Raw genomic sequence first — 13,604 nt, forward strand, 5'->3', positions numbered from 1 at the left:
TTATTTCTGGTTTTCCTTCCAGGGAGTATCAGTAATTCTCCTTCTGCTCCTTCTTCCTGAGTTATCTGATGATTTGTTCTACCCTCCAAATGCTGATGACTCTTTGGTTTAGCCCCATTCATTGCATGGGGATGACTCTTTAGCCCCATTCATTGCATGGAGAGAGCAGATGCACCTGCTATGTAACTCAGCATCTTTTCCCACAAGCCCTCTTGCTAGATTCTCTGTTATTACCCAGACTAGGAATGTGGATGCTTCCCTCCACTCTTCTCTTTGCCTCACGCCACCCCATCCTACACCCAATCTATCACCAAGTCCTAATGATAAGGCACCTAAATATCTCTGCAGTGCTTATCCTCATTTCTGACCTTCTACTACCCCTAAGGGATAGAATTAAACCACAAGCCCCTATTGTCTTTTGCCTTCACCTTTGCAATAGTCTCCTAAGTCTTCCTGCCTCCCATATAGGCCTCTCCAGTCTGCCCTGGCTGATTTTTCCAAAACACCAATCCGACCATGATACTCTTCTATTAAGTCCTTTACCAGTTCTTCCTCACCTACGGCAGCTGTTTCAGACATAAAATTCAGAGGGGAAAAAGACACTTCCATAAAGAGAGCTCCCATAAGCAGACCAGATTTCTTAGGAGATACTCGGAAACAAGACAAGCTGTGGTCCATGCCCAATTCCTATTCCACTAGCAGTAAGTAAGACAACCCCTTTCCCTACCTCTGGCCCAGTACATAGTAGATCTAATAAGTCAATAGGTACCAAAACCCCATCTGAGAACCTCTGACCCACAAGCCAAAGTCCAGACTCCATAGAATGCCTACAAGGCCCTTCTTGATTGCATCTGGATATCTTTTCAACATCATTTCTTGTCACTAATTCCATGCTTCTCCAGATGCTCAACTACTTCATGAAATTTCACTCTTCCATGCCCTTGTCTATATGACTCCCTCCGCCTTGAATATCTTTGTCTTCCTGAAAAACTCTGATTCATTCTTTAAAGTCCTGCCAAGCATCCCTTTTAATCATCTGTGCTCCTGTATGTAGTATGTCTGCGCCTTGTATGTATCTCTACCACTGCATGAGTAATGACATGTTCACATCCACCCACCACCCAGCTCTCTAGGCTGTCTGAAAGCAAGAACCACATCTCACTCATTACCATCTCCCCAGTGACCAGTTCCTCATACATAGTATTGGTGGCAGAAAATGTTTTTTGAACAGAACCAAATCCAGATTTTTCCCTTATCGTCTTTTTTAATAAGGATGCATTTTAGCCTTTGGTCTAACTCAATTTACTTCTTCATTATATACTGACTTACACAGTTAATCCTTGTAACCTTACAGGCCTTGGTAATTTTCCCTGCAAATTGTATTTTTCTGTTTCACGGCTTTATCGTAAAAACTCGAGTCCAGTAACGACGAACAGGAGTATCCCCAGTACTGAAATGTGACTAAATAAAGTTGTGACCTAAGAAAGAATCTAGGAAATGTGAGTCACAGTGTAAAAACACACCACTGCTTATTTAACAGCGTCCCTGGGAGAGATGTGCTATGTCTATTGACCCCAGAGGTCAGCGCTTCTGTGGAGGAGGGTGAATCATCTCCCTCAAGACCTCCGAACTCCCATTGTTCTAAATCCACAGATCAAGCTAGCTCTTGTGAACTGCGTTAGTTTCCCAGATCTCTTGATAACAAGATGGTATTTCAGTCACTAAAAGGATGTGTTTCCCCACAAGCTAATGCATAGACATTCTGGTTGACACACCCATCATCTCTTGTGTGTTTGGTTCCCATAAATCAGGACCATTCATTACGTGGATAGAGCAGATGCACCTGCTACATAACTCAGCATCTTTCCCCACAAGCACATAAATCAGTACTCAGGAGCAGATTCAACTTTGGGCGCACTAACAAATCAATTTTCTGTCCCCGCAGAGCTGTCACTGAGCCACAGTGACCACATCAAGGTACTTCCCTCCACGGAGGCCCTGAGCAGCCAGCTGTCTTTTACATTTTTGTCACTCCCTTTTAATTATGATAACTACTTCTGTATAACACATTCACAATTCACAAACATTTTCACGTTATGTTTCTTTTCCTCTTGATGTCTAAAGGCAAATATTCTCATCCCCATTTCCCCTACAAGACAACTGAGGCTCAGGACGGCCAAGTCACCTCCAAGGATCTACACATCCTGTAAGCTATAGATTACTTTTCTTTGTCTGCCCTTTACATAGTACAGTTCCTTATTCTTTCTACTTCACCATAGTGCTTTTCAAATCCTCACATCAGTCTGAATGAAAATGGTCTGATGAAGGTGTTTCGTCTAGCCGACCCCAGTGCTGGACTCACGTTGACAGTGACAGCAGGGGAATTTCCATGAGGAAGTGCACCAAACCATCACACCATCCCAAGATGGGACCAGGTGAGATTCCAAAAAAGAAGCACTAAATGCAAGGGTGATTATTATGCAGTATTTAATAGGAGAGCGAATGTTCAGAGTGGAGTGCAGCATCCTCATGGTGGACAGTGAGATAAGGGATGTTCTGGCTGAGTACATCTGCAGTTAAGGAGTCAGGTTACGGAGTTTTATAGAACGGCTTGAGGAATTTGGCTCAGGTCAAAGGCTACTTTCCATGTGTTTAACAAAATGGTTGATTTCCCAGTGTTTTCCAGTAACAACTAAACAGCTTTGTCAGTGCCTGAGACTATCCAAGACCCAGCTTTGCTTCAAGCCTGCAGAGGAAAGCATTCAGGTGGCCAAGTGGTGGCATGGCCAGGACATTCTGTGTTTCCCAGTCAGGACACAAAAAGACAGCAGGGACACTGGGGTCCCTACGGAAGGGATAATTGAGAAGGAAGAATAGAGCTCACCTGAGTTGTGTTCACATAATGCATGTGTGATCTATACTCTCTTTATTCCATTAGCCCCGTGGGACTCTGGTGCCAAGAAAACTCTTCCTAATTGGAAGCTAAGGAAATTGATCCTCAGAGAAGTTGATTGCCTTTTTCATGGTCATAGAACCATTACAAAGTTGATGTTAACTTGTTTCTTTGAGCAAGCATCTACTGAGCTGTATGGAGTCCAACAAGCAATGTTACGTCATCATCATCACCATCATCCCCATCATCATCATCATTAAAACTGGCACTTACTGAGTACTTACTATGTGCTCAATCACGTGTATTCATCCTATTCAATCCTCACAATAACTCCCACAAGGAAGGTGTTATCATTCCCATTTTAGACATACTAAAACTGAGGTGCAGAGATGTCTGTAACTTGCACTGTGTCACAGAACTAGTAAATGGTGATGGTAAGATGCAAACCCAGCATATCTGGGTTCAGATGTCCATGCCCTGGCCACTGTGCTAACCTGTTGTATTACTTCACAAGTATGAGCTGTGTGTCAACAAAGGAGCTTCTTAGGTTAGGCAGAGCTTTGGGTGGTGACACAAAAAGAGAAGGAAAACGGGATATCCAACTCTCTATTACCACTCTTAGTTGTTGAACTTCCCAAGCCAAAGTCTGTATTCTGGCTGCAGTAACTGCTGACCCTGTATTACTCATGCCTCTCACTACTGGCTGTTCCATATGAAGAATTACTTTTCCATGCAATACTTTCCCTTCCTCTCTATGCCACACCTCTCCCTCCCAACCTGCTTGCTCACTGCTCTTTTCAAGAAAGCCTTCTCAAATGAATAAAACCTGCCACCCAGTTTCTCCAATTCTCCACGATATCCCCACCGTCTGGGAAAGCGATTGCTCTCTCTCTCTGTGATTCCACCCTAGTGAAATGTTGCCTGGTTGCCCTCTGCATTTTTCTCGTGTTTGTGTGTCCAACTCTTCCACATGCCATGTGGCTCTAGTGTCTTCTTTTACCCCATAAAACACCCATCCAGGTTAGACAGTGCCATAAACAAAGGAGATCAAGCAGCATGGAGAATTTCAAATGCAGTTTATTGCAGCAAAACAAGGAAACGGGGAGTTTAAGACCTCTCCACAAAAGACAAACAACTTGCTTACACCTTATGTACAAAATCAAAACAGCACAGAGATAGGATACTAAGGAGCTGCCCATGCCCTGGGTCTAACTGGTCCTACTCTGGCTGGCTTAAGGAGGTGCTTTGAAATGTCACGTGTGTGTATCGCTGAGTTGTTTCTCAGGGAAAGCACAAAGCAGAATCATAGCCAGGGGACTGAGATTGCCACTGATCTGAATACTCCATTGAGAAACAACAGAAAAGAAAGAGCTGGGGGAATAGGATGAGCCAGTGTAACTAACCATAGCTCTTTTCTCCAGTAAGGCTGGGACAGATCGACCTTGGTCTTGCCAAGCATATGTGTTAGCGATGCTGGGGGAGAACTAGAGCTAACGAGACAGAGGGCATCTCTTTATCTGGTTACTCCAGAATAAGTGGTAGAAACAAACTTCACGCTGGAACTGCCAGAGGACTTGACACCCCCAGAGCTGGATCCCCGGCCTCCTGAGGAGCCTCCAGAGCTCCCACCGCCAGAGCCCCTGCCTCCGCCTCCAGAGCCTCCTCTGTGGCCCCCACTGCTGCTTCCGGAGCCGTAGCTGCTGTGGCCGCCGCCGCCGCCTCCAGAGCCGTAGCTGCCGCCGCCACCTCCAGAACCATAGCTGCTACCTCCAGAACCGTAGCCACCACCTCCGGAGCCGTAGCCTCCACGGCCGCCGCTGCTGCCGCCGCCGCCTCCGGAACCATAGCCGCCACCTCCAGAGCCGTAGCCGCCGCCGCCACCTCCTCGGCCACCACCTCCACTGATGGTGGTGTGGCTTGTGTTCACAGCTGCAGGAGGAGGCTCGGTTATTTTCAACCTCAATTCCCTTTCCAACCCAGCAAAGCCCACACGTGCTCCTGAGAAATGGGCTTGTACTTACACACACTCACGTTCGGGGCACACTCTCCAGACATCCTATAGCAGAAAAGAAGAAAACTCCTCAGGACACTCCAGCTTCACAAACCCCTTCCCCATTCCCGGCTCCACCACCTTGAAGACTCTCCCCATCTGGGGCCTCTACAATGCACTCAATCTGAAACTTTATCCAGTCCCCTCTGGCCTCCCAATCCTGTCATTTTTCTCAGCAAGAGTGCAAACAGGGAGAAATTCCCATATACATGAGACAAGAGCCTTGTAGCCAGTGAAGGCCACCTCTAAAGGTGCTGACTTTAGTCCAGATGCCATCTGAGGCAGCGCAGATAAAGAATAATTTGCTCCACCTCAAGGCTGTTCCTAAATGTCTTATAGCCCTAGAAGAAAAAATAAACAGCTGGCACTCCAGCTCCCAAAGTGAAACTAGGTCTTTCCTCCTGCTCCATGTACTTTTCATTTCCCCATATCCAGGACAAGCTGCAATCAGATGGCTGCATCTTCAACAACAGTCAGCTTGCAAGGAAAGAAGACCATGAGAAGAGGTTTGACTTCCAGCATCCCTTCCTCACCTGCTTTCCTCTCCCTCCAGGAGGGTCCTGTAGGTGGCAATCTCCAGATCCAGGGCTAGCTTGGTGTTCATCAGCTCCTGGTAGTCACGCAGCAGGCGGGCCAGGTCCTCCTTGGCCTGCTGCAGGGCATCCTCCAGGTCATTCAGCTTGCTCTTGGCATCCTTGAGGGCATTCTCGCCACGCTGCTCGGCATCACTGATGGACTGCTGCAAGTTGCCAATCTGAAAAACAGAGAATCCACACATGGCACCCTCTCGTATTATGCATTCCCCCCTTGGCCTCCTCATCCCATTGATCTCCCCACTCCAGTGAGGCCAATAATGAGGCCAACAGAACCACTGGGCCTTACGGCATCTCACACCCACCTCCGGATAATGCATCACCACACTGACTTCCTTAAAAGATGTTAGGGGTAATGCAACAGCCTATCTTGGCCCTGAGTCAAGGCTCCTACAACCCTTACAGACTTGACATTCTTCTAAATGTCTACTCTAAAACCTCCTGACTATCTTTCCTCTCACTCTCCAACTCTTAAGTCCACTTTGGGTCTTAGGCTAGATCACTCACACTGACCATCCCATCTTTCTCTACTAGGTCATTCTCACAAATTTCCCTAAAGAGAACCCAGTATGATGGCTGCATTCTGGAAACTAGCATAGTCACCAAAGGAACCAGGGCTAATAATGTAGCCTTGGTATGAATTGCAAGATTCAAAACCAGGAAAGCACCCGCCCTTTACCTGAGGGTTACCTCCATTCCATACAGCCGAGTGCTAGAAGGAAGAAGCACATACCTGCTTCTTGACATTGTCGATTTCAGATCGAAGTCTCTGGATCACACGATTCAGCTCAGAAATTTCCATCTTTGAATTTTTCACACTATCCCCATGTCTGCCAGCAGTGATCTGCAGCTCTTCATACTAAAGATGGTAGATCGCATTTGTTAAATGCGGGCAGGACCCAGCATGGCACAGGCACACAGACATGAGATAACACAGGGTAGCAAGACAAGCCATTTTAGGGAAACTGCCAGGCCTTCAGCTCACTCACCTTGCTCTGGTACAAGGACTCGGCCTCAGCTTTGCTCTTCTGGGCGATCTCCTCGTACTGGGCCTTGACCTCAGCAATGATGCTGTCCAGGTCGAGACTGCGGTTGTTGTCCATAGAGAGGATGACATTCGTTTCACTGATTTGAGTCTGCATCTGAGACAACTCCTGCAAGACACAATAGGTCAGTGACTCTCACACAGCTAAAACAGAAAACAAATTGGAGAACACGGTCAGGAGACAGAAGAGAAATCTCTATTCTTCTGAATCGTGGTGGGTGCAGGCTTAAAAACTCTCTGTTTAGATAAACTTAGTTGAAATGGGAAGACTTACTGCTTGGTAGAGTGCTGTAAGGAAATCAATTTCCTGCTGCAAGTTGTTAAGCTTGGCCTGAAGGTCCACCTTGGCCATATAAGCAGCATCCACATCCTAGAGGAACAAAGGGCATCATGAGGTCACATTCTCTCCAGGGCAAGTCCCTCTCACTGCCTGTGAGGGGATTCTCCAAACAGAAAAGGAGCTTTGGGTCTACTTCACACCATTTTACCCCAGATAGATCACAATTCCCCAACTGCTCCACCCCTGAATAGCACCATCAAGGGAGCATGCCTGGCTTACTGAGAACCTGCCTCTCCGCTTACTATGTAAGGTGCTGGGAAATATGGAGAAGCCAAGTGCCTGGATCAGTCCAGGTCCATGATGATGTGAAAATACAGCTCCACTCCAGATACTCCTTGGGTCTACTACCTGGCTCTCCATATCATGGCTGCTTTCTGCTTAGTAATTGGAGACCCTCTTCCATTATTTATTTCAAATGTGAGTTCCATCCTACAGAATCTGCTCACCTTCTTGATGGTCACAAATTCATTCTCTGCATTTGTCCGCTTATTGATCTCATCCTCATACCTGCAGGAAGGCAGAAATGATTAGGAGATTCAGAGGAGGTAAGACCTGAAGTCCAGCATTCTAAACTAAAGGTGACGTTGCCTATCACTGCCTTTCTATTATGAGCCTAAGACACATTGGCCACTCCTTTCTACTGAGCAATAAAACCACTAGACTATTTCCATCTCTCGAGAAAATGAAGATTTCTGAAAATGCCAAATTGATGTGCCTCTAACCTAAGAAAAGACATAGCTACATACTGCTTCATGTCTTAGCTTATCACTTTCTGGAACTCTTTTAGAGCAAGAGTTAAGAACTGTCCATCCAGGCTCCCTTACTTGTTCCGGTAATCTTCCACCATGTCCTGCATGTTCTTCAGTTCCGAATCCATCCGAGACTGATCACTCTTCAGCTGGTCCACAGTCCTTCTGAGGTTGTTGATGAATGACTCGAAGTAGGGCTCCAAATTATGTGTTCTAGTGGAGGTATCCACCTGCTGCAGCAGCTCCCATTTTGTTTGCAGTACCTGGTTCTGCTGCTCCAGGAACCTCACCTAAAAACACAAGGCCCCATTATTCCTGATGCAGAAATGGGGTCCCATAGATGGAGGCTTGTGCCTCATTTGGAAAAGAACTTCAATTCCCATCTCTGGCCATGACAGAGAAATAGGAAGAAGATGTCCCAGTTAACATCATCTGTATAACAAAACCCAACTTGTTAATTCACAGAAGCCTTGAAAGGGAGTAACTATACAATTACCAACAGCAAAGCACATATAGAATTATTGCAATTATGTTTTGAAATAGATGCATGTTACTTAGATCTGCCTTCCAAAATTTTGTTAGGTATATTACCATAAAAACTGATTTGCATCCCCTAGGCACACACACACACTTCACAAGTACGTCAGGAAAATTCAAAATTGGATTTGAAATTTATTGTGGATAACCTTGGATTGACAGTACTAATGATCAAGCAGAAAGTTAAAAAATGGTTTATGTGTTTTTTTTAGAGCTGATTCTTGGATGTATTTGTATTTTTAAAAACTCTACCCTCGTCCAGTACCAATGTAAAATTACTAGAAGGCAGAGCTCCCCTCCAACAGCAAAAGATGTTTGGCACTGACTTACTGCATATTTTCCGCTACAATAGCATTCTATACTACGTTCACAGTCAGCTCCCTTTCTATAGTAAGGAAAACCTTTCCAGGGTTCTTATTTGCACCCTGGAAAGTTCAGTTCACCCCATTTATATTATCTTCATTCAATAGATATGAGTCCCAATTCAGCTCAAGATCTGAATAAAAACACTAAAATGTAAATGTCACACTGACTCATCTTTAGGTAGACCACAGAATCCTTTGTGCAAGAGAGAGGCATTACACCATTCACAGGCATACTTCTAACATATCTCCTAGGAGATCATTCCGCAAAGCATCCTTTTAATCATGGAAACATTGAAACTTGAGGTTCAAAGCCACATGTATTTTGACTACACCAATCCCAAGTGGACCAGCAGCAGCTCTCACAGTGCACTGAGCAGAGAAACTCACCTTGTCAATGAAGGAGGCAAATTGGTTGTTGAGTGACTTGATTTGCTCCCTTTCTCGAGACTTCACTTTTTGGATCTCAGGGTCTATCTCCACATTGAGGGGCTGAAGAAGGCTCTGGTTGATGGTGACTTCCTGTATGCCACCAGGGGGGCAGACAGGCCCAAAACCACCCCCATATCCACCACCCCCAAAGCCACCTCCACCAAAACCACCACCACCACCACCACTGCCAAAACCACCAAAGCCACCACCCCCGAAGCCACCGCCACCAAAGCCACCACCACCAAAGCCACCACCACCATAACCACCACCAAATCCACTACCACGTCCACCTCCTCTAGCCACACTGATGGAGATGCTTTTACTGCCACCAAGGTTAACAAGACTCCGACTTCCAAAACCACCACCAGCACCAAAGCTACCACCACCACCACCACCGCAGCTTGAAAATCTCCCACCACCTCCTCCACTGCGGCGTGTGGAGCTACTGGTGGTCCTGCGCTGGTAGTTGATTATCCCAGCAGAGCCGGAGCTGAAGCCCCCTCCACTTCGATACCCAGACCTGGAACTAAACTGCCGACTCATGTTGACTTAGAGAAAAGTAGGAGCAAGGTAGAGTAAGGGAAGGAGCTAAGCACTCCTCTACACCAAGCATAGAGACTTCCCCTTATATATAGAGAAAATTGGGCTCAGTCCTCCAGAGTCAGCGGAGATGCAGTGCCTCTCAAGGGTTTGGCTTGCCTGCAGCCATACAAGATTTTTACGAGCCTCAACAATACGATAAACACTACACACCTAGCTCCCAGGATGGGCTCTCAAAATTGCTGTGCATGCAAGATTGGTTCATGTGGTAATTATTATCAGACAAGATCTTCCTTCAAGCATTTGTGACTTTGGGAAAACAGGACCCCGCATCTAATACCTGGTGTTTCCTGGTAGGATTTCATAACCCCCATCACAAAGGCATGCAAGTTTCCATTCTTACCTTGCCCTTGTGAACTACTAAGCACACTCTCTCACCATGCACAGCAGGTGCAATTCCCCGTGCTTGGATCTCAGAAGGAGCTCTCTGGTCCATTTCTAAGATCTGCTTTCCAAACTCCAGAGCTCACTTAGTTACATCCTGACAGAGTAAGGGCTTTAATAACTAAAAGATTAAAAGGTCTTTTTATAAATATAAGGTTTATAAATATACATTGATTAATTAAAGGAAGAGAAGCTGTTGCTGAACAAGATGGATGGGTAGATGGTCCGGAAGGACTAGAAGGGAGAGACGTTTTTTGTTTTCTCTGTTTCTCAGTTGTTCTTTTTCTTCAGAGGCAGAGCAGGAGACAGACACCAGCAACAGAAAACAGGTGGCAATGGTCAGCATCCAAACCCCCGTGCATGAAAAAGCCCATGGAGCAGCAAGATGAGTAGACAGAAGCTCTGGTACAGTTTGTAAAGCACAGGGGTGGAGGTGAGGCTGGACAGGTGATTCAAGCCTCACACTGGACTATAAAGAGAGAGAAATAAATGCAGATTTGGAAGGGAGGACAATGAGAGGTGTCTGGAGAGCCTGATCTGAGAAGTTTAAATTGTTTCTGGAGGTAATAATAGTGATAATGATAATAGCTAACATGTATCAAAAACTGACCATGTACCAGGCACTGTTCTACATAGCACATATATATTAACTTGCTTAATTTTCACAACTTTGAGATAGATGCTATTTTCCTCCCATTTATAAAATGAGGAAACTGAGGCACAGGGGTTGAATAACCTATCAAGTCTACACAGTTGGCGTGGCTGGGATCTGAAGCAAGGATACCTAGCCATAGTGTGCAAGGCCCTAAACAGCACATTGTATGACAGCACAGCAGCCGAATTCAAGTCACCCTTCCTGCTGCTTGTGAAGCCAGACAACACGCGCAATGCCCCACCACAGAGGGCTCTGAGGGCGGAAGGCCTGTTTCATCACTCTGAATCCTCGGATCCTGGCACATGCAAGCACTTGGGAAATGCTTCTTCAGTTCACTCTGAGAAGGGGACTTTGGTGGTGCAGAGTTTAGTGAGGAGGTTTTTCTTCCATCCAAGTGGAAGAGCACCCGGCATGTGTTGCAATGGACCAGAAAACCTCAGGGGCCTTCCTGGAGAGCAGCACTTGATCAATATCAATGGATAATAGTGGCCTTGAGATCTGGACAGACCAGAACCCTGCACAGACTTTCATTTGAAGACTTCTTAGAAGCCTGGCATGCTCCCCAGGCTTGCACATAAACACAGAATTGAGGACTCAAAGGGGAGAAGCTAGCTCTAACTTCGGCTGGCTCAAAGCAACTCTGTAAGTGGCAAATCATAGATGTATATGGGAAGTCTCCACTATAGTGTGCAAGATCTATGGCAGAAAGGGAGCCTGTGAAGACCAGCTGGTCCCATTGCTCTGTGGCTCTGAACTGGGATGGCTGTGTCTGTCCTCTCCATTGTACTCTTCTCCATCAAGCCTGGTCCCTCTTCTCCTCCCACAGTTTTTACCCTATGCTCTCCTCCAGAAAGTGCTCCTCACCACTCCCCTGCTCCCCGTCTCCCTTGCCATCACCATGGCACTGCTTTCTGGAACTCTGTCCTAGCACTAAAATCCTTCGTCTGCTGAACCAACCATCTCTTTAGGGAATGAGTAATTCGGTCTTTTTGGGAACAATGGGGACTGGGACAGTCTCAGTGTGGTAATGACTGTTGCCTAATCATTTTCTGACAGGCAATCAAAATTATTTTAGTTCAGCATACTCCCTGATGAGACACATTGTTCTACACAGTTGATTCCTTCCAGCATTTTGGAGGAGTGTGAGTCTGTGTGTGCATGCATGTTTGTGTGCATGTGTGTGCCAGCCAAAAAACAAATCTTGGCAGTGATCCACACTCCCAACTTTGAACTAAGATACTGACATTCGGAAAAATCAAAGGTTTGGATGGTCAGGGAACTTGCAGGCAACTAGAGAGCTGCAAAATGTACTCCAGGTGCTCCTGTGAGAAGGGAGAAATGCAGGGCTGGGAGGAATAAGCGCTGTCAACCTCACCATAGCTTACATTTGCACAGCTCATCCCACCACATACACAAAGAGCATCCCCACGAGAGCCCTGAGAACTGGGCAGTCGAGCTGTTCTCAACCATTTTATGAAACAGAAAACTGATTCCAAGAGAGATTAAGTGGATTCTTCTAGACATTCCAACTAGGAAAAGACACAATTGGGATCAGAACCTGGGTTTTTTGATGTCAATTCAAGTGATCGTCCTCCTGAACTGGGTAAGAGGCTCAAAGAGAGGCAAGTGGAACTGGGCCCTGTCAATGAGTACACAGAGAATTACAGAATGTTCCCATCCATGGTGCCTCGGAGATCACACCATCTAACCTGCCTCACAGAGAAGTGAAAGCACAGGCCCAAAGAAGTAAAAATTTGTTAAAAAGTGTCCAAGTCATAAGTCAATTCCTGAGACTCTTCCCATTGCTGAATCAAACTCCTTTTCTTTTTCCACTGCCCACTTTCGAGGCAGCCCAACAGGGCTGGAGCTGCAGTGCCGCCAGACCAGGCCCGTCATCTGTGAGTCTCCAGGATCAGGGTGAGTGTGTGGGAAATTAAAAACCATGTGCAGGAAAGGCGTGAGCCACACACTCTCTCCTGGCTTACTTTCATACTGTGCATTCCTATAATAAAGACAATGAGAGAGAAAGAGACACTAACATCTACAGGCAGCAACTACGTGTTAGGAGCCACGTTGCAGTGAAATACCACACAAAGTCTGTGTGGTAGAAGCTCTTAGCCCCATTTTAAAGAAAAGGCAACTTAGGTTCATAGAGGTTGAAATATGTCCCCAAGGTCATCCGGCAGGTAACTGACAAGTCACGCTTGCCTCACTCCAGAGTCCAAACCTGCTGCCTCATGTGGGCTCCTTCTGTCATCGGCCTGCCTGCACCATCTGCACCTCCTATATCTTTCCCTGCTCACCTGCTCCCCTGGCTCACGCCTGGACTCCTTCACTCCCATGCTTTGCCCAGACTGTCCGACCCTCTTCTTCCCTTTCTATCCCTGTTTCTCTCTGTCTTCCAAGCCCACTTCTACTCTTCTCTTCTCTGAAAGGCCTTCTGGTTGCCTCGGCAACTTGCCACAAATCCCTACCCATAGCAAGCTCTGGGCCACCAACGATCTCAATTCCTGAGCATTTGGTCCTGAATCTGTTTTCAGTCCATCAGGCCTTGTGGGCAAATGCCTTCATCTCTTGCTCAAGCAGGCAGTGGACAGGTCCAGATCTCGTCTGCTCCAGGAAGTTTTCCTCGATTCACACCTGGCAAGTGCCCTGTTGATCTCTTTTCCCAAGCCCGATTGCTGCCAGCCTCAGTATATATTGATGCATTGATTGACTCATTTTCACACATGTGCTTGTGTGTTTCCTGGCCCCTCAATCACTCTGTAAGCCTTTTGAAAGCAAGACTAAGTCCCCTGTGTCTTTTGATGCCCTCCCAGCCTCCCACATGGCCCCTTATACTTGAGAGTTACCCCAGCAGTGTTGGATTACAGAGCACCAAAACACCTCCCACCCAAGGACTCACACACACACACACACACACACACACACACACACACTAGAACTGATCACTGAGATGAGGCT

General features: G+C 46.4%; 1 protein-coding gene across 1 annotated transcript; it reads right to left on the bottom strand.

Annotated features, from left to right (window-relative positions):
• Positions 1 to 4,406: 4,406 nt before the first annotated feature.
• On the bottom strand, positions 4,407 to 9,544 carry KRT1 (keratin 1). The gene is made up of 9 exons (XM_012450269.2): positions 8,960 to 9,544; positions 7,746 to 7,960; positions 7,368 to 7,428; positions 6,856 to 6,951; positions 6,526 to 6,690; positions 6,270 to 6,395; positions 5,477 to 5,697; positions 4,915 to 4,949; positions 4,407 to 4,822 (listed from the first exon to the last, which is right to left on the bottom strand). Exons 1-9 carry the CDS (start codon positions 9,542 to 9,544, stop codon positions 4,407 to 4,409), a joined length of 1,920 nt encoding a protein of 639 aa, XP_012305692.2.
• Positions 9,545 to 13,604: the final 4,060 nt, after the last annotated feature.

Source organism: Aotus nancymaae, unplaced genomic scaffold (assembly GCF_030222135.1).
Source record: "Aotus nancymaae isolate 86718 unplaced genomic scaffold, 86718_ANA_hifiasm-v0.15.2.pri h1tg000016l, whole genome shotgun sequence".
NCBI lineage: Eukaryota > Metazoa > Chordata > Mammalia > Primates > Aotidae > Aotus > Aotus nancymaae.

Coding starts and splice junctions, on each gene's coding strand:
- KRT1 (XM_012450269.2), bottom strand. CDS start 9,544: ATGAGTCGGCAGTTTAGTTCCAGGTCTGGGTATCGAAGTGGAGGGGGC. Junction 6,691..6,855: donor TTACAGCACTCTACCAAGCA/GTAAGTCTTCCC, acceptor TGTGTCTTGCAG/GAGTTGTCTCAGATGCAGAC. Junction 4,823..4,914: donor TGCCCCGAACGTGAGTGTGT/GTAAGTACAAGC, acceptor CTCCTCCTGCAG/CTGTGAACACAAGCCACACC.